The 17,904-nt window shown below is 48.5% G+C and overlaps 1 protein-coding gene across 4 annotated transcripts in view; it reads left to right on the top strand.

Moving 5' to 3' along the window:
- Positions 1-17,904, top strand: part of TSPOAP1 (TSPO associated protein 1) — a 49,018-nt gene that overhangs the window by 15,114 nt on the left and 16,000 nt on the right. For 3 of the 4 annotated variants that reach the window (XM_083714273.1, XM_083714272.1, XM_083714271.1), the window contains exons 6-20: positions 2,747-2,857; positions 3,126-3,209; positions 3,560-3,649; positions 4,748-4,870; positions 5,978-6,082; positions 6,711-6,761; positions 8,035-8,055; positions 9,109-9,301; positions 9,987-10,216; positions 10,505-10,614; positions 11,581-11,690; positions 12,231-12,472; positions 13,315-13,903; positions 15,311-15,462; positions 16,333-16,869. In XM_083714273.1, coding sequence (XP_083570399.1) covers positions 2,747-2,857; positions 3,126-3,209; positions 3,560-3,649; positions 4,748-4,870; positions 5,978-6,082; positions 6,711-6,761; positions 8,035-8,055; positions 9,109-9,301; positions 9,987-10,216; positions 10,505-10,614; positions 11,581-11,690; positions 12,231-12,472; positions 13,315-13,903; positions 15,311-15,462; positions 16,333-16,869 — 2,748 coding nt within the window. The remainder of the gene's footprint in view (positions 1-2,746; positions 2,858-3,125; positions 3,210-3,559; positions 3,650-4,747; positions 4,871-5,977; positions 6,083-6,710; positions 6,762-8,034; positions 8,056-9,108; positions 9,302-9,986; positions 10,217-10,504; positions 10,615-11,580; positions 11,691-12,230; positions 12,473-13,314; positions 13,904-15,310; positions 15,463-16,332; positions 16,870-17,904) is intronic. The other variant, XM_083714274.1, reaches the window with a different exon arrangement.

Raw genomic sequence — 17,904 nt, 5'->3', positions numbered from 1 at the left:
ATGCTATCGTGGTCGCTCGGTGTGCCTGGGAACTCTGAGACACGTGAAGCCGCTTGAAGAACGTGCGAATGCTAACAAGGGAGGGAGGTTACGTTGTGGGGTGGGGAAAGGGCTGCCAACCTCGCCTACTAGCTCCACTGATGCCCTCGGGCAGCCCTTTCCAACCCCAGCCAGGACCCGCAGGGCCGGGATGTCCCACTGCCGGCGGAGGGGTGGAAGGAAACGCGGAGGCCCACCCTCCCGCTTGCAGCCTCCCGAGAGCGGCTCCTCCTCCCCCTCCCTTGGCGGCGAAGTGGTTCAGCCCAGCCGACCAACCCGCCCAGCCGAGGCCGAGCCAGCGCGGAGCTCTCCGTGGTGCTGAAATTGGGAGCAGCAGGTAGGAGTCCGGCGCTGTCCGGCCGGCCAGGCCTCAGCTCCCGCTTGGCCGAGCAGGGAGGGGAGATGGGGCTGGAAAAGGACCCCGGAGGGAGGAGGGTGGCTGCAGCCGGCCCTCCTGGCCTTGCGGGCGGGCTCCCTGCGCAGCCGGCTCCTTCAGTGCCGTGGGACGTCATCATGGAGTCCTCTGAGCGTTTGCAGAGTGCTTCCCGCAACCACCGGGAGGAGGCGGGAGTCAGAGAGGGGCGGTTTCCAGGCGTGGGGTGGGTGGAATAAACTTTTAATAGCGCTATGATGTTTTTATCGATATTTTTAACTGTGTTTTGTATTGAGGGCGCGGTCTGGGGGGAAAGGTAGAGCATAACCACAGCAGCAAAACAACAGCAGCAGCAACAACAAGGAAACGCACTGCAACTCCAGTTTTGACTCTGGGTTACCCTCTCCCCTGCAGCTACCAAGGGCTTTGCTCGCCTTTGACTTGCTTCTCCATCAGGTCCCTGGCAGAATCGGGGCCTTTGCTCCTCCTCCTAGCCCAGATCAGAGTTTTAGAGAAGCGGCAGGGCAACCCCAATTTTTTTTCATGCAGAAGGGTCTGCGGGTTCAGTCCTGGCATTGCCCATTTATTTTATTTATTTAGCAGAATTTATATACATCTTGATTGTAACCAACCCTCCATGCGGTTTGCAACAGATACTAAACTGATCAATAAATATAAGTAGGTGAAAACATTTGGATAGCCATCTGTCAGGGTTTATTTAGGTGTGATTCTTGCAGTGTGTGTGTGTGTGTTAGCAGTTATGTCCAACGCTACAATGCTATTATTTGAAAGATAATAAAATTCAACAGAACACTAGAAAGAGATTAAAACACACACCAGCATTCTACATATCTGGATAGGCTTGCCTGAACAAAAAGTGTTTCCCAATTCCCTCTGAATCCCTTTTCTTTTTGTATTGTGTCTTTTAGACTGTAACAACCATTGGCATTTGTAAGCTGCTCTAAGAACCTTTTTATGAATACATAAGCACATAGCTCAATTCCTTAGCCACTACACTATGCCAGTGCATAAGAGAGACTTAGCTTTATCCCTGAAAGACAAAAGTGCTCTGTTGTTGTTGTTGTTGTTGTTGTTGTTGTATGTCAGAGTAGGACACGGGAGACCAGGGTTTAAATCCCCACTCAGCCATGAGGCTCACTAGATGGTCTTGGGTCCAGTCTCTCTCTGTCTCTCTCTGTCTGTCCCTCTCTCACACACAAACAACTTAATCTACCTCGCAGGGTTGTTGTGGGGATCAAAAGAGGAGGAAGAAAACCATGCAAGCCGCCTTGAGCTCCTTGGAGAAAAGGGCGGGGTAGAAATGCAATAAAATAAATAAATAAATAAATAAATAAATAAATAAATTCACCTTCCACACATGACCCTGGGCGATGTACAGAAGATAATAAAAACAGCTTTAAAGCAGTTAGAAAAACAGAAGAAGATGAGTTTTAAACCCATGACAGAGACTTATTCAGCCAACTGGGAAAGCCTGCATGGAATTATAGCCATCAAAGCTCTACTCAGGGTAGACCCCCTTCGATTATTTCTATACCACTAATCATATAGAATACTAATGCAACGTATGTATATACACCCGAGAGTGTATACAAGCCAGAAATAAACGAACCTGAGTTAGTCATGTCCATTAGTTCAATTGGTCTACACTGAGCATGGCTATAACATTAGATACAGCTCTATTGGGGGGGGGGTGTTAGGTACCACTTTCAAAGATATCCCTGATACCCACCCAACCTAACCTCAGAGGGGTGTGGACACTAAGAGCAGGATCCTGGAACAGGATCCTCTTCTCTTGTACAACCAATCTGTTCCAGGATCCTGCTCTCAATGTCCACACAGACAACCTAAAAGATGGTACCCCAGGGGAACACCTTTATGTATTCATTACCTTTATATCCCTCCTTTCCTCCAAGGAGCTCAAGGTGGCATACATTGTTCTCTCAGCTCCATTTTATCCCCATGACAACCCTGCGAGGTAGGTTAGGCTGAGAGATTGTGACTGGCTCCTGGGCTGCTGTCAGAGCAAACTGGATTTTAATTTCTGGTTCTGAATGTGTTTTGATGTCTTTGCTTTTAGCAAGTTTGTTTTCATTGCTTCGTATTTTATAATGATGCTTTTAAATGTTGGAAGCTGCCTTGAACCCCACTTGGAAGAAAGGTAGACTATGAATACATTAAATAACAACCACCACCACCAGGTTCTTAGCCATGTAGAGCTTTATCTGTTAAGGAGAGCCCTTTGGCTGCAGAATGGATGGTTGCCCGTGGCCCCACTTCCCCCTTGAGTCTGGCTGAGATTTCTCTCCTTTGCAGAGGGGCCCCAGAGCCCATCCTCTGGCACAAGTGCATGATGGGTATGAAACCCTCCCTGTGAAGAAGGGGGGCGCAACTTCTCCCGAGACCAAACGGCAGATCCAGCAATTGGTGGGTTCCCCTCGCTGTTACTTTGAATCTAGCTTCTAAGCAGTTGGCAAAGTATAAGAATCCAACTACTGCCACAAGAATGGTAAAAGTCAGTTTGGGGGGGGGGAGTTTCTGGGAATGGGGAACAGTCAATGGGCAAGATCTTTCGGGGTTTCAAATCTCCTTGGAACTATGATGCCCTGGCACGGAATGCGTGGGGTGGTGATGGTGGATCTGGCCTGGCCAGTTTCCGCACCTCATCTCCTTCCCTCCCCCCTTTTTCCGGTAGGAGTCTGAGCTCAGAAGAAAGCGGAAACAATGTGAAAACCTTGAAAATGAAGTGAGGAAGAAGCACAAGAGATGTGCAGAGCTTGTGAGTAGCATCCCGCACCCAGAAGCACTGTTGGAGGTGCATCTCTGCCCCCATGCTAACCTCCCAGGCCGAATTTTGAGAGGCAGATCAGCCAACAGCATGCAAAGTGTTATGGATGGTGGGAACTGTAGTCCAGCAGCATATGGAGAGTTATGGATGAAGGGAGTTGTAGTACAACAACACACAGAGGGCCACACGTTTCCTATTCCTGCAATTAAATGGATTGTGTTATGCCTGCTCCTGTCCCTTGGTCACCTCTACGTGTTCCTACAGATTCCCAGTTTCTCTGTCAAAGGAGGCAAATCTTCTTCTATTTCCCAGAAAAATCTGCTTTTTTTGTCCCTGTGCAGGAAATCCAACTGCAGGAGGTGCAAAACAATAATGTCCGGCTGTGTGAGGAGAACACTCTGCTTCATGGGCAATTGGAGTGGACAGAAAAGGTAAGTAGTGATCTCCCAACCACCACCAATGCCTGATAACCATTGAGGGAGTAAAAGCAAGCTTGGGGGCAGCAACTGCCCCCAGCCCCAAACTGCGAACTTTCAGTGCAACTGAAATGGAAATTGATCCACAGTAAGTTCAGGGCTGTCAGGGGTTCAGAAGGAGAGACACAGGAGGGGGAGCAAATGGAGAGTGAGGAGGAGGAGTACGAGGGGGGCGCAGGCAGTGACAGTGGCCAGAGTTATTCCACAAGCCTCTCTAGCGAATCGGAGGACTCACAGAAGGGAGCGCCGGTGGCCAGAGCGAAGGGGGGTCCAGGGGGGAAGCCCCAGGAGGAAGGGGCCAGCGGGGAGTCCCTGAGCAGCAGCTGGAGATCAGGACCAGCGTCTCCACCAGAGCGCAGTGGGGAGGGGGAGTCCCAGGAGTCGGGACCAGTGTCCTCACCACCAGAGGGAGGAGAGGAGTCAGGTTTGGCAACACCCACATCAGGAAGCGGGGAAACGGTCAGAAGGAAAGTCACCGGCTGGGCGCGCGCGCCAAGTTCAAATGTACAGGAGCGCAGCACAGCGGGGAGCCCGGGAAGGGAGCCAGGTCCTAAAGCCTAAAGCCCGCCGGAGGGAGGGGCAAGACTCAGGAGGCTCAGCGTCAGAGGAGTCCAGGAAGGAGGGAACCCCAGAGGGCAGAAGGACCCAGCGCAGGAGCAGCGCAAGAGGTGGAGCCGGGCTAGAATCTTAAACTGGTGTGGGTGGAGCAGTGAGTCAGAGGGGACTTAGCCGGTCTAGCGTCGAGACGTGGGTCTGCGCGCCCAGAGTTTGGAAATGGAAACTAAACTTTAATAAAGACTTTTGTATATAACATCCACTGGGCGTTGGTCCTCTGTGAGCTGGGACCTAGCGGCAGTCCTGACAAGGGCAGACAGAAGAAAATAATTTTTCAGGCAGGGGCTTCAAGTAGGGGCTTGAAGCTGGGACAGCAGAATAATGGGGTCATAGAACTGTAGAATTAGAAGGGACATCAAGGACCATCTAGTCTGACCTCATGCAATCCAGGATGCATGTGCTTTGCTGCTGAGCAACCTTCCTTCTCTCCCTGTGCAGGTTGAATCTGAAAATGCTGACTTGAGGTTGCAGGTGGCTGTGGTGACCGAGGAACGGGATTCTGCTCTCCAGAAAACCCAGGAGCTCCAGAACAGGCTGGAGAGTCTCGGGCAGGCGCTAAAGGTTGGTCAGATCCAGGGTTGTGATTGGAAAGGGGCATCTCTTTGAGTAGCTCTCTGACCTGAGCATCCTTGTTAGGAAGCTGGGATAACAGAGGAGGCAGATTTGGGAAACCGGTTCCTGGTTCCCAGTTCAAAAATTGGTAGGGTGTGTGTGTGTGTGTAGACGCCAGCTCCTTATTCTTGCTGGCTGTGCTCTGGTGTTGAAAAAGGGAGCTGGAATCAGGAATGGGGAAGTGGCTTCTGTTCAGGGATTTGTAGCAGGGAAGTGGAATGCCCTTTTCTGCACAGTCTGAATAAAGCCCTATACAGCTTAGGCCCAGGCTATTTGAAGGACCACATTATCCTTTACAAACCTGTTTGGGCTTTGCAATCTGCAGGGGAGGGCCTTCTCTCAATCCCACCACCTTCACAGGCATACTTAGTAGGAACATGGGGGAGGACCTTTTTGCTGCTTCCAAGCTTTCAAACTCCACCCTAGAGAAGCCAGACTGTGTCCCTCCTTGCTGTCCTTCTGCTGGCAGATGAAGATCATTTTATTGCAACAGCCCCTTGGGAACTGACTGGTGTGTGTTTGTAATAGCGCTGTGCTGTTTTTATCATCTGTATTCAAATAGATGTTTTAAATATTGTTCTATATTGGCTAACTAATTAGTTGGAGAAGCAAAGGAACCAGGTTTGCCCCTTTGCTCTCAGGGGATACCTCCAAGGGGACCTCAAATCCCAGAGAGAAGTGTGAGAGGAGGAGCAGGAAGTTGTAAACAGGATGCAGCCTAAAATGTATCACTCCAGACATCAAAGACATAGAAGTCAGCGTAGAGATAAATGTACAGGGAAGTCTGCACAGCTGGAGGTCTCTTACTCCCTGTTTTAATCCCATGCAGACCTTCTAAGCAAACAGAAACTTTTAAAAAAAGATACTCTTCTCCCTCCATGGGCCAAAATATGTTTTTCTTTTGTCTGGATGGCATGGGCTGCCTCTCAATTGTCAGAAGCTGCTATACCCCCCTTCTTGAGAAGAGGGTCCCCATAGCCTGGAAGGAAAACCCTGAGGTGCTTGCAGGGATCATCATCACTCAACTCTGCTCTCATGCACATCTGGTTTCCCTAGCACATGAGAGATGTTGCGGAACGAAGGCAGCAGCTGGAACAGGAGCATGAGAGGGCCCTGCAGGCCTTGCAGAAGAAACAGGAGGAAGTCAGGCAACTGCAGCAGGTGAGAGATCCACCAGGGAGACCGCTTGCATCCTTCCCTTCTTGGTTAGTGCACCCTTGAGAGAGCTCTTCCATGCGCTAGTAACCTCCTGATTAAAGCAGGGGTGGCTAAACTATGGTCTTCTACTTCCATAATTCCCTGGTGGTTGGTCATGCTGGCTGACAGGTGTGTTATTTTTATTTATTTATTTATACCCCGCCCATCTGGCTGGGCCTCCCCAGCCACTCTGGGCGGCTTGCATAAAAACCAAAAATACAGTAAAATCACACGTTAAAAACTTCCCTGAACAGGGCTGCCTTAAGATGTCTTCTGAATGTCAGGTAGTTGTTTATTGCTTTGACAGCAGCTGGAAGGGCATTCCACAGGGCGGGCGCCACTACCGAGAAGGCCCTCTGCCTGGTTCCCTGTAGCTTTGCTTCTCGCAATGAGGGAACCGCCAGAAGGCCCTCGGCGCTGGACCTCAGCGTCCGGGCAGAATGATGGGGGTGGAGACGCTCCTTCAGGTATACTGGACCGAGGCCGTTTAGGGCTTTAAAGGTCAGCACCAACACTTTGTTAGGCACCCAAGACCTCAAGAAATAGGATTGGTGACCCCTTAACCTCTTTTTTCTTCTCCTCTTGCCTTCAGGCCCAGGCTGAAGCAAGGAAAGAGCACGAAGGAGCCGTCCAGCTCTTGGAGGTAAAGCAGGGAGAAAATCAAGGAAGACAGAGCGAAGGCATGCGCTTCAAGCGCACGTCTTACCCTCTAAAAGAACCCTGGGAACTGTAGTTTGCTAAGGGTGCTGGGAATTGAAACTTTGTGGAATGATAAGCCACGGTTCCCAGGATTCTTCAGGGGGAAACCCGTGGGCTTGAAATGCACTGGGTGTCAGCAGCCGGGAAAAAAGTCAATTGTGTGGTTTTGTTTATTAAATGGATTTTTCAGCAGAGCTGATGTGCTGCAGGATTTCATAGAACCATAGAATTGTAGGGATGGAAGGAATTGTAGAGTTGCCTTGGAAAAGCAGTTCCTGGGAAACATCAGTAAGGGAGAGTTTCTGTTGAACTTGGGTCCTGCTTTCGGGCTTCCTACTGGGACATCCGGTTGGCCAATGCGAGGACATGCATGTTATGGAGAAAGTGAAGGAGAAAGGTTCCCCCTCCCCATCTCATAATGGTAGAATGGTGGGCATACAATGAAAGAGGCAGTGATGGCCACCAACTTGGATGGCTTTAAAAGAGGACCAGGCAGATTCATGGAGGAGGAGAAACTTCTCAATGGCTGCTAGTCATGATGGCTCTGCTCTGGCTCCATGGGTGAAGGTGGCAATGCTTCTGAACACCAGCTACTGGAAATCTCAGGAGGGGAGAAGGCTCTTGCCCACAGGCCCTGCTTGAGGGCTTCTTCAAAGAGGAATCTGCTTGGCCACTGTGAGAGCAGGATGCTGGACTTGATTGCCCATGGGCTTCATCCAGCAGGCTCTTCCAATGGTCTTATGGAACTCCCTCCTACTGAAGGCAGTGATGCTACCAACTTGGATGGCTTTAAAAGAGGATCAGACAAATTTATGGAGGAAGGGAAGGTTATTGATGTCTACTAGCCATGAGGGCTATGCTCTTCCTCTCCGGTTGGAGGTAGCAATGCTCCTGAATACCAGTTACTGGTACTTGTGCTTTGGTCCTGTTTGCAGGTTTCCCACAGGCACCTGGTCAGTCACTGTGAGAACAGGATGCTGGGCTAGATGGGCCCCCTGTGGCCTGATACAGCAAGTTCTTATTAAGTTCTTAACAGGATGCTGGGCTAGATGGGCCTTTGGCCTGATCCAGCTACAGGACCCTTATGCTATTCTCACACCTGTTTCCTAGCCATTTCTCTGAAATCTAGATTCCGCATCAGGATTATTGTTTCAGGAAGATGCCTGGGTGCAGTTAATCATTTTTCCTCTGCTCATTTCCTTCTTCTTTCCTGACAGAATTCCTTGGATTGCATGCAGGTACTGCTGATCTCACCGTGTTTAGGAAAATGTCCTTCCCAACCAAACCTGGACTGCTTCCCAGAAGGAGTTTGGAATGGAGAAATACCAGATATCAACCAATTTTGGACTGGGGTGGGGAGACAGCCAGAGAAGAACAGAAGGGATTTCAGGGTTTATTGGTCTCTCCATTCCAAATGAGCAGCTGTGCTCATCCTACAAAACAAGAGCAAGGTTTCAGGCCCCAAGTTAAACAGCCAGAGGTTATATAGTTATAGAATTGTAGAGAGTCATCTAGTCCAACTCCCTGCAATGTAAGAACCACTGCTAAATATACACACGAGCCCTTGGTGACACAGCAATAAATGTGGGTGTTGGGGGGAGAGAAGGAATTTTGCCTTCTAGGGAAATTGGCTGGTGGTTTTGGAGCTCCCCCCCTGCAGTTATGATGACATGCAAATTGGCTCACTTACTTAAGTGCCCTACATTGCTAGCTGATGCAGTCTTCCCTTAGCCAGGCACCTCTTACTGAGAATGTCTTGCTTGCTCTTGATCTTTGTGGCACAAAGGGATAGCAGTGTCATGCATTTGCTGTGCTGGCAAATAGTTAGAAGTGTGCTGTGGATGTTGTTATGTGTGCGAGTATCTGGGCACGTGATGACACCAGTCCGCTTTCCCCTCTGGTGGCTTGTTTGGTTGTGGCTGCACTAGTCCTAACAGAGCCATCCCTACCCTTAGGCAGGTCGAAGCAGCTGCCACAGGCTGGAGATGCTGAGCTTGGGGGGCGGATAGGTGCTGGAGGGCAGACATCATGCCTAAATGGCTGCTCTCACTCAACAGCCTTGTTTTGCTGTGGGGATGGGAAGCGATGTCTCAGTGGGGCATCCAGCTTGAGAGGCAGTCTACCAGATTCCGTAGGAGTCACCTTGGACTGATCCATCAAGTTCCTTCTGACATTCTTCTGGAATCAAAGGATCCTAGAATTGTAGAGTTGGAAGGTGCCCATTAGGTCATTTGTCCAATGCAGGAATCACAGCCAAGTTATCCCTCTTCCTTAACTTTCCCCCACCCCAGGCCCGCGTGAGAGAGCTGGAGGAACAGTGCCATAGCCACACGGAGCAGTTTAATTTCCTCTCTCAAGAGCTCAAGCAGTTTCGCCTCCAAACTGAGAAAATCGGTCTGCCGCCCTCCTCCCAGGTGACGTCCGAGGTCACCCTCACCACTTGCCAGACTTCTCTGCAGCTCCTGGAGGGACTGAAGGAGAAAGGTGACTATGGAGAAGGAGGAAGCCCTCTCTTTGCTTTCATTTGTGCCATTAGAATAATCCAGATGCCATGGTGTTCCCAGATTCAGTAACTGTAGAGTATGATTTGCTTCTTTAGAGTATGAGAGCCAGCGTGGTTTAGTGGTTAAGAGCGGAAGTCTTGTAATCTGGGGAACCGGGTTCGCATCTCCACTCCTCCACATGCAGCTGCTGGGTGACCTTGGGACAGTCAGACTTCTCTGAAGTCTCTCAGCCCCACTCACCTCACAGAGTGTTTGTTGTGGGGAAGGAGGGGAAAGGAGAATGTTAGCTGCTTTGAGACTCCTATGGGTAGTGATAAAGCGGGATATCAAATCCAAACTCCTCCTCCTCCTCCTCCTCCTCCTCCTCTTCTTCTTCTTCTTCTTCTTCTTCTTCTTCTTCTTCTTCTTCTTCTTTGGTGGTGGCAGAGAATGCAGTACCAAACATGCAATATAACAATCCAGTTAGAACAACACAGTAATTAAAACAGGGGACTGGAGGTAAATCTGAGTCAAACCTGTTGCCTGAGGTGGGCTTTGAAGTGCAGCATTGTGGCTCTCTTGGCTGTCATTCAAGCTCCCCAGTTCCAGAGTGTTCCATTGTCCCTGCACCCACCACTTTGCTTGGCATCTCTGCTTGGCATAATGTATATACTGTTCGGTTTCAGATCCAGAAATTGCCACCATCTCTCCCCGGTGCAGCCAGAAAGCTCAAGATGGAGGGCTGGAAGGAATCTCCCGCCTTGCTGAGCCTGTGGTGCCCGCTGTGGTCAGAAGCCCAGGTGCAAATACCCCTCCGCTTGCCTCGAAGAAAATGGTCAGGAAACTGGAGTCCCAGTCCAGCTCCTCAAGATCCGAGTCCATGCAGAACAGCCCCAAATCCTGCCCTACCCCTGAGGTTAGTCCTGGGCTAGGCTGCTGCTTCTTTTCTTTCTTTTTAAGCAGGCACCCAAAAGAGTACAGTGAAGGCAGACTGCCTGGTGTCAATAGGCAGGGAGTTCCAAGGTGTAGGTCCTGCCACACTAGAAGTTCAAGTTGTTTCAAATGTGGAAACAAGTATTATGTGGCACCCATAACAGGGCTTCAAACGGAGACCAGAATTGGTGACTGGGTTCAGATGGACTAGCTCCTTTGCTCTGTCCTTCCCACAGCAGAGGTGGTCACAGTCTTCTGTCGTTTTCATTAGGTGGACACAGCCAGTGAAATGGAAGAGCTGGATATCGACACGATCTCACTAATCCCAGAACCAGAGAACCAGGGTCCAGTGAAACTCCGAGTCTTCTTAGCTCGTTACAGGTAGGGTCTCCATGTTGGTGGGAATGAGGAGGCTTGGGATCTGAATTCGCTTCTCTCACATTCTTAAGGTAACTGAGGTCTGCCACAATTTAAGGCAGGGTGGAGCTATTCCAAACAGCTGTGTGGCTTTTGCCTCATAAGAAAACAACATACCTTCTGACACAACAAAGGCAAAAACTATGACGCCATCTTCTGGGACTCCATCTTCCCTTTTTTTCTTGCAAGAGGATGGCGGCCATTTTGGTCGCTGTGATCTCATGCAGTTTCACGCTGTGATTCCCCCCCCCCCCAAATAAGCACTTTGTTGGGGCATGGAGCCCAAAAACACATGCTTTGGGGTTCCACATGAGGTCATGGCTCAGGGAGAAGTGTTTTTTCTTGGGGGGGGGGGAAATCATGGCATGAAATTGCATGAGATCACAGTGCCCAAAATGGCCACTGTCCTCTCGCAAGAAAAAACGGGATGTCCCAGTTTTTCTGGGACACTTGTGGTGTATGACATAAAAAAAGCCCTGCTGGACCAGACCAATGGCCCACCTAGTCCAGCATCCTGTTCTCACAGTGGCCAACCAGATGCATTTAATGGGAACATAAGAAGAGCCTGCTGGATGAAGCCAATGGCCCATCATGCTCCCACAGTGGTACGAGCACGACAGCAACTCTTCCCACTTGTGGCTCCCAGTAACTACACTCAGAGTCATAATATATGTGGTTCATAGCTATTGGTAGCCTCAAGACTTGATTCCTGCAATGCAGTTTGTGTGGGTCTGGAAGCTCCAGCTGCTGCAAAATGCTGTGGCTAGACTGTTGATAGGGATAGACTATCACCAGTGTACAGCAGTGAGACTTCAGAGCTTGTACTGGTTGCCTATACATCCAGTGTCTTGCTGACTTTCTGACTGTCAGCTGCCTAGCGTCACTCTTGACTTTTCCGTGTAAAAACAATTCCTGTTGTTCCCATTTCAGCTACAATCCATTTGCCGGCCCCAATGAGAACCCTGAAGCAGAACTCCCGCTGACGGCCGGTGAGTACATTTACGTCTACGGAGAAATGGACGAAGATGGCTTCTTTGAAGGTATGACATCCTCGTCTTTTGAAGATTATTTGTAATGTTCTTGCTTATTGAAATAATTATTGGTGGGGAGTCCAAGAATTCTGGGGAGCAAGCAGTGCCAACCCAAAGAACAGAAGATTTTCTCATCATTACCACCAGCAGCATCCTCATTTGCATAGTTAAAACCATGCTGTTCGGCATATTGCTAATTACTGCGGTGTTTTCTTTTTTCAAATATGTAGAAGTATTTGTTAAACCTCAACAATATTTTGCTGTGCTCACGTTCCATGTCTGTGCTGCTGCTGCAAAATACATTTTCCTGTCCTTTTTTCTGGTATCTTCTCTCCCTCTCTTCTTTCTTTCTCATTTCCCCTTCTGTACACGTTTTAAAACTCTAATAACTATTATATGGGGGACGTGGACACAGTGCTGGAGACACAGCACCAAGAGATTTACAGTCAAAAAGATAACGATGGCAGTCATATATATAAAAACGCATCAAAGCACACACAACAAAATTAAGCATCTGTCCCTTCATCACCTCTTGACCTTCACTTCCAGGGGAGCTGATGGATGGGCGGAGAGGCCTGGTCCCCTCCAACTTCGTAGAGCGAGTTTCAGACGAGGACCTTGTGACGTTCCTGCCTCAGGAGCTCCACGATCTCTCCCAGAGCTCCCCTCTGGAAAGGAGCTCCCTCAGCACCAGCCTCAGCAGCGCGGAAAGGAGCGACTGCTCCACCGAGGAGCTCAGCGCCAGCACAGCACCCTCCAGGCTGGAAGAGGACGAGGGAGCCATACCCACGGTAGTGCCCCCCCTTATACATTAAATTGATTTTTTTGTTGCATACAGAAAGGTGTAGGCACCAATGAAGCAGGCAAGCAAGAGGGGGAAAGAAAAATAAAAGCAATACAGGGAAATGAAATAAGAACAGCAAACCAGTATACCAATCATGCTTCACTGGGGTGGTATTTAAATTATTATTATAATCAGTGCTGTTTTTCTAGAAAAAATAGGTGCCGGAGCTCATCATGAACTTCTCCCTTGTACTCTTAGAATGGTGCTGGAGCTGAGCTCCGAAGAAAAAGCCCCGATTATAATATTTATTTATATCCTGTCATTCTCCCCAGTCGGGGACTCAGGTGGCTTACGATACGATAATCTTTATTGTAATTGTCCCATACAGAACAATGAAATTGAAAAAGTCTACATCAGACATTGAAAACCAACAAGCCTGCTATCCCGGCTATCCCAGCCTGGTTAGCCCTCTAAAAACTCTGATACCACATAATTAAATACAATATACTCCCATAGAGACTACCTTACACTGTGTTTAAAACCAAAATCGCATTTGGATAGAAACTGTTTCTCAGACGGCTAGTCCTAGTCTTAATAAGCATGTACATTCTTCCAAAACACAGATAAAACAGAGCAAAAACATAGAAGAGGCAATCATTAAAATGTAATTAAACAGGAATAGAATTAAAATGATATCTGTGTGATATTTATATGTGGTGGAGGGGTCAAAAGAGAAGATCACCCAAGAAGGGTTCGGGAAGCAAGTTTTGTCGAGTCACATTTGAGATCAAAGAAAATACCCAGGGTCAAAATGGGTTTAACCACCTTGCACTCCCACCACATGTGCAGGAACGAGCCTCGCTAGTAGTGCCTTACCCCAGGAAGGTGACCCTCATCAAGCAGTTTGGCAGCAGCCTCTTGGTGGGATGGGAGCCCCCCCTGCCCACCCCCGGCTCCTCGGAGATCCAGAGCTACAACCTCTATGTGGATTCCGAGCTGCGTCAAACCGTGAAGGCTGGATCGCAGACGAAGGCTGTCGTCGAGAGGCTGGACTTGAAAACGAGAACCTACCGCCTCTCCGTGCAAAGCGTCTCGGAGGCCGGGAGCTCGGACCGGCTGCGGTGCACTTTCCTTGCCGGGGGCGGGTTTGCCGTGGCCCCCACCCAGCTCAGGGTGCGGAGCGTAGCAGCCACCTCAGTGCAGATCTCTTGGGTGCCCAGCAACAGCAACTTCCCACACACCGTGTACCTTAACGGGGAGGAGCACGAGGCCACCAAGGCGGGAGTCTATTGGTACACCTTCCGGAACTTGAACCCGAGCACTTCCTACGTGGCCACAGTGGAAGTCCAGCCGCAGCAGCAGGCGCTGGGGGAACCGGCCCCGGAGAAGCAGGGTCAGCCGCTTTCCGCAGAGATCCAGTTCACAACGGCATCAGCAGGTGAGTCTCAGTCAAGAAAAAGCGTATTCGCGCGGCACAGAACATAGATAAAGAATGGAACTCCCTGTTGCAGGAGGCAGTGATAGCTGCCAACTTGGATGGCTTTCAAAAAGGGTTAGAGAAATTCATGGAGAAGAAGGCGGCTGCCTAAGGCTGCTAGCTATGATGCCTATACTTTGAAATTCCCTGCCTATTAATTATCAGGCAGGTGCCTTTCCTGTACAGTGGTACCTCGGGTTACATATGCTTCAGGTTACATATGCTTCAGGTTACAGACTCCGCTAACCCAGAAATAGTACCTCGGGTTAAGAACTTTGCTTCAGGATGAGAACAGAAATCGTGGCGTGGCAACAGCGGGAGGCTCCATTAGCTAAAGTGGTATCTCAAGTTAAGAACAGTTTCAGATTAAGAACAGACCTCTGGAAAGAATTATGTATGTACTTAACCCGAGGTACCACTGTACTTTTTTTTTTTGGCGCTTGCTTGCTAAAAACATTTTTGTTTAGGCAAGCCTGTCCAGATATCTTGAATGCTGATTTGTTTTTAAATCTGTTTTCAGCTTCCTGCTGATTTTAAATTATTATTATTAAATTATTAATTTCTTTACTTATTACAACATTATTTATACTGCCCATCAACAAAGTCCTCTGGGACATTTTAAACAAAAAGTTGTGAATCACTAGAATACGACGTCGCAATCCCTTTTAAAAATATATAATTGATGTTTTAAACTTTTGAAAGTTTTAAATTGTTGTTAATGGTTTTTACGGATAATTTTATTGTTTTACCTTTTTTGTAAATAGCTTTGAGGGTTTTAACAATCAAGTGGGATATAAATTTAATGAAATAAACAAAAGGGGGGGAATGAAATTAAAGAGTGAGGATAAAAGCTGTTGAATATTAGCGTTCATTGGTTATCAGTTAAGAGTTCCTGAACTGCGAAGCTTTGTGATGAGGGTTGCCTTGTAAGTGATGGCTCCATTGTCTATGTAACAAAGGAATGCCAAATCATATAAAAAGTGCCTAGAAGTTTGAGTCCTTGTTGAAATCTCAAATTATGATGCATTTTCTCCGTTATAGCTATATTCTGGAGTGGGTGGTACCAATTGTCCAGGGTAAGATTCTGACTCTTTGAGCTGCTACAATCATGTGTAACTTGCCAGCAGCTATTTGCCTTGTTTTTATGACATTAAGCCACAAAAAAAATTAACCAAGAGCAGAAAACTAGACATTGCAAATGGCTTGGAACTGCTGCTCTTGATGTGTGCCCTCTTTGCCTTCTGAACAGCACAGATTCCCCTGCGCTGTCACCAGTGCAGTGAATTTTGCCACTTCTCCAGCAGTGTGCACAGGGCAAGGTCCAGAGAGTAATCAGAGTGCAATTCATTTGAAACTCACCCCTTACAGGGTCTCCAGATGCTCCCCTGGATGTCCGAGTGGAGGCTGGTCCCAGCCCTGGGATTCTGGTGATCAGCTGGCTGCCTGTCACCATTGACGCAGAAGGATCGTCCAATGGGGTGCGAGTCACCGGCTATGCCGTGTACGCAGATGGGCAAAAGGTACCCGCTTTGCGCTGGACGAGGATGAAACACACGGGGCAGAATATTATTATTATTATTATTATTGTTATTATTATTATTATTTACTTATACCTCATCCATCTGGCTGGGTTTCCCCAGCCACTCTGGGCGGCTTCCAACAGGAGATTAAAAATGCATTAAAACAGAAGCATTGTTTTGTTGAAATTGTCGTTGTTATGCTTGGGTATCCAGCTTTAGTCATACTCAAAGTAGACCTGTCGAAATCCACAAACTGTCACCCATTGTTAGCTCCCGAGGAAGGGTGGGATTTAAATTCAACAAGTAATGATCTAACTTTATATACAATTCATTTTTATTAAGTGCTGGTCTTGACCTATAAAGTTACTTGGTCTCCATTTGTTGAATTTGTTTTGTGACAGCAAGGAGCAGGCCTTCCCCCAGATCTTCAACATTCATTATGGGCTGGTATTATACCTTTAAAAAAAATGACCTTTAGCCTAAAAAACTATAAATTACTTTCTTTGGTTTTCCAGATTGCTTTTTCTACAGCTTACCTGTTTTTGTGTAATTCCAGGACTGAGTTCACTGTCAACTTTTGTTTTGTATGATGTGTTCTTCATTGTGTGTTTCTGATGAATTTTTCTGGGGAAAATTCATTAAAAATAAACTAAAAAAGAAAATAAATGCTGTTTTTAATGTGTCTATGTGTTAACATGGGCTTAAAACATTGTAAGTTACTCTGGGTTGTCATGACAAAATAAGCATTTAATATAAGTAATAATAATCATAACAATGATTTTAAACCACCTTAAATCAAGGGTCACCAATAACAAATTTGGTGTTGGATTTGCTTCTTTTGCCTGTCCCCCTGGTGACCCCTTTCTGCAGGTGATGGAAGTGACCTCTCCGACAGCTGGCAGCGTCCTGGCTGAGATTTCCCAGCTCCAGATCCTGCAGGTCTGCCAGGAAGTCTCCGTAAGAACTGTGTCCCTTTACGGCGAGTCAGTGGATTCGGTGCCTGCTCAGATCCCCTTGGCTCTGTTGGGAGACGCCACCAGCTGTTCCTCTCCGCTGGAGTTTGGCGGTCCTGCCGCTCAGCTTCCGGGCAGGGAGGGCCGGGACGTCCTCGCCACCCAGACCTCCCAGGCATGCGGGACGGAGGACACCCCTGCAGCCGCCGCAGCCGATTCCTTTGCCAAATCCACCTCCCAGCCTAGCGTCAGCAGAAAGAAGTCTGGGAGCGCCTTGCTGGCGGAGACCTCCCCCAATGGGTCCACCTCTCCCACCGGGGCTGCCTTGACACATGTGCCGCAGGGCTCACCTCCAGAAATGGGTCCTCTACCTAGAGGCGAAGGGAATGCTTTTGTGCCAGTGACTGAAGGCAATGCAGCCGTGCTCAGGAAGGAATCTGAAGAGGGCGACCAGGTCAGTGTGGGGCCTTTCTTTTTGGGGAGGCCGGGGAAAGGAAGCAAGGCTGCGGAAGGGACTGTATCTAGGGCAACGGTGTGGGGCAGTGTAAGGGCAGGCTCCTTTTGTCAGGGAAACTTTTGGGGGCCGCATACCAGTGGTGGGTAGGACTTAAAGACAAAACTGTGCAGGGCAGTGAATGTAACTCTCACCTTAGTATTTTCTGTGGGAAGAAGGTTGGAGTTTGGACAGGGGGGCGAACTGGATTTGGATTTTCCTTCACCCATGAAGGAAATGGGGTAGCCTGGGGCCAGTCATAGAATCACAGAATTGTAGAGTCAGAGGGGAACCTGAGGGTCATCTAGTCCAACCCCCCCCCGCCATGCAGGAATCTCAACTAAAGCATCCATGACAGTCACTCTTTCTTACTCTATAAGTACCTTGCAGGGTTGCTGTGAAGATTATGTGGGACCTTGAGCTTCATGGCAGAAGTGGGGTGTAGCATGATACATGACGCTTGAAAAGGAAGCACTTCACGCAGCACAAAGTTGAACTATGGAACTCCCTCCCACAGGAAGCCACAATGGCTCTGCCCTGCCTCACAGGCAGAGGTAGTGATGCTTCTGAATAACAGTTGCTGGAAACTCTTGTGCTCAGGTGCTGCTTGCTGGCTTCCCACTGAACCATCTGGTTGGCCAATGGGAGAGTAGGATGCTGTTCCAGCTGGGCCATTGGCCTGATCCAGCAGCTGCTTCTTATCTACTTCTATATTCCGGACTCTTTTTTAAAAAACAGCCCAGCCAAAATGCAGTGCAAGCTCATTTTAATTTTGTTTTCGTAAGTTCAGCTATTTGCATCCACCCATCGGACATGTTCCCTGGTGAAAATACATAGATGCCTCAGTCTACCTGGCTGACCTGCTGGCCCCTCTCTATTAAGCCCTGCTGACAGCTGTTGGGTTTAGGGTTAGGGCCCTGATTAGATCATAAGTGATAGCTATCCATGTCAAAGGAAAGCCAAGCCCACCATTGCAAATGTTGCTTTTCTTGGTGT

The sequence above is a fragment of the Podarcis gaigeae genome, assembly GCF_964106915.1.
Source record: "Podarcis gaigeae genome assembly, chromosome: 15".
Classification (NCBI taxonomy): domain Eukaryota; kingdom Metazoa; phylum Chordata; class Lepidosauria; order Squamata; family Lacertidae; genus Podarcis; species Podarcis gaigeae.
Note: the sequence above shows the minus strand (reverse complement) of the source record. Positions and strands in the feature narration are given on the sequence as shown.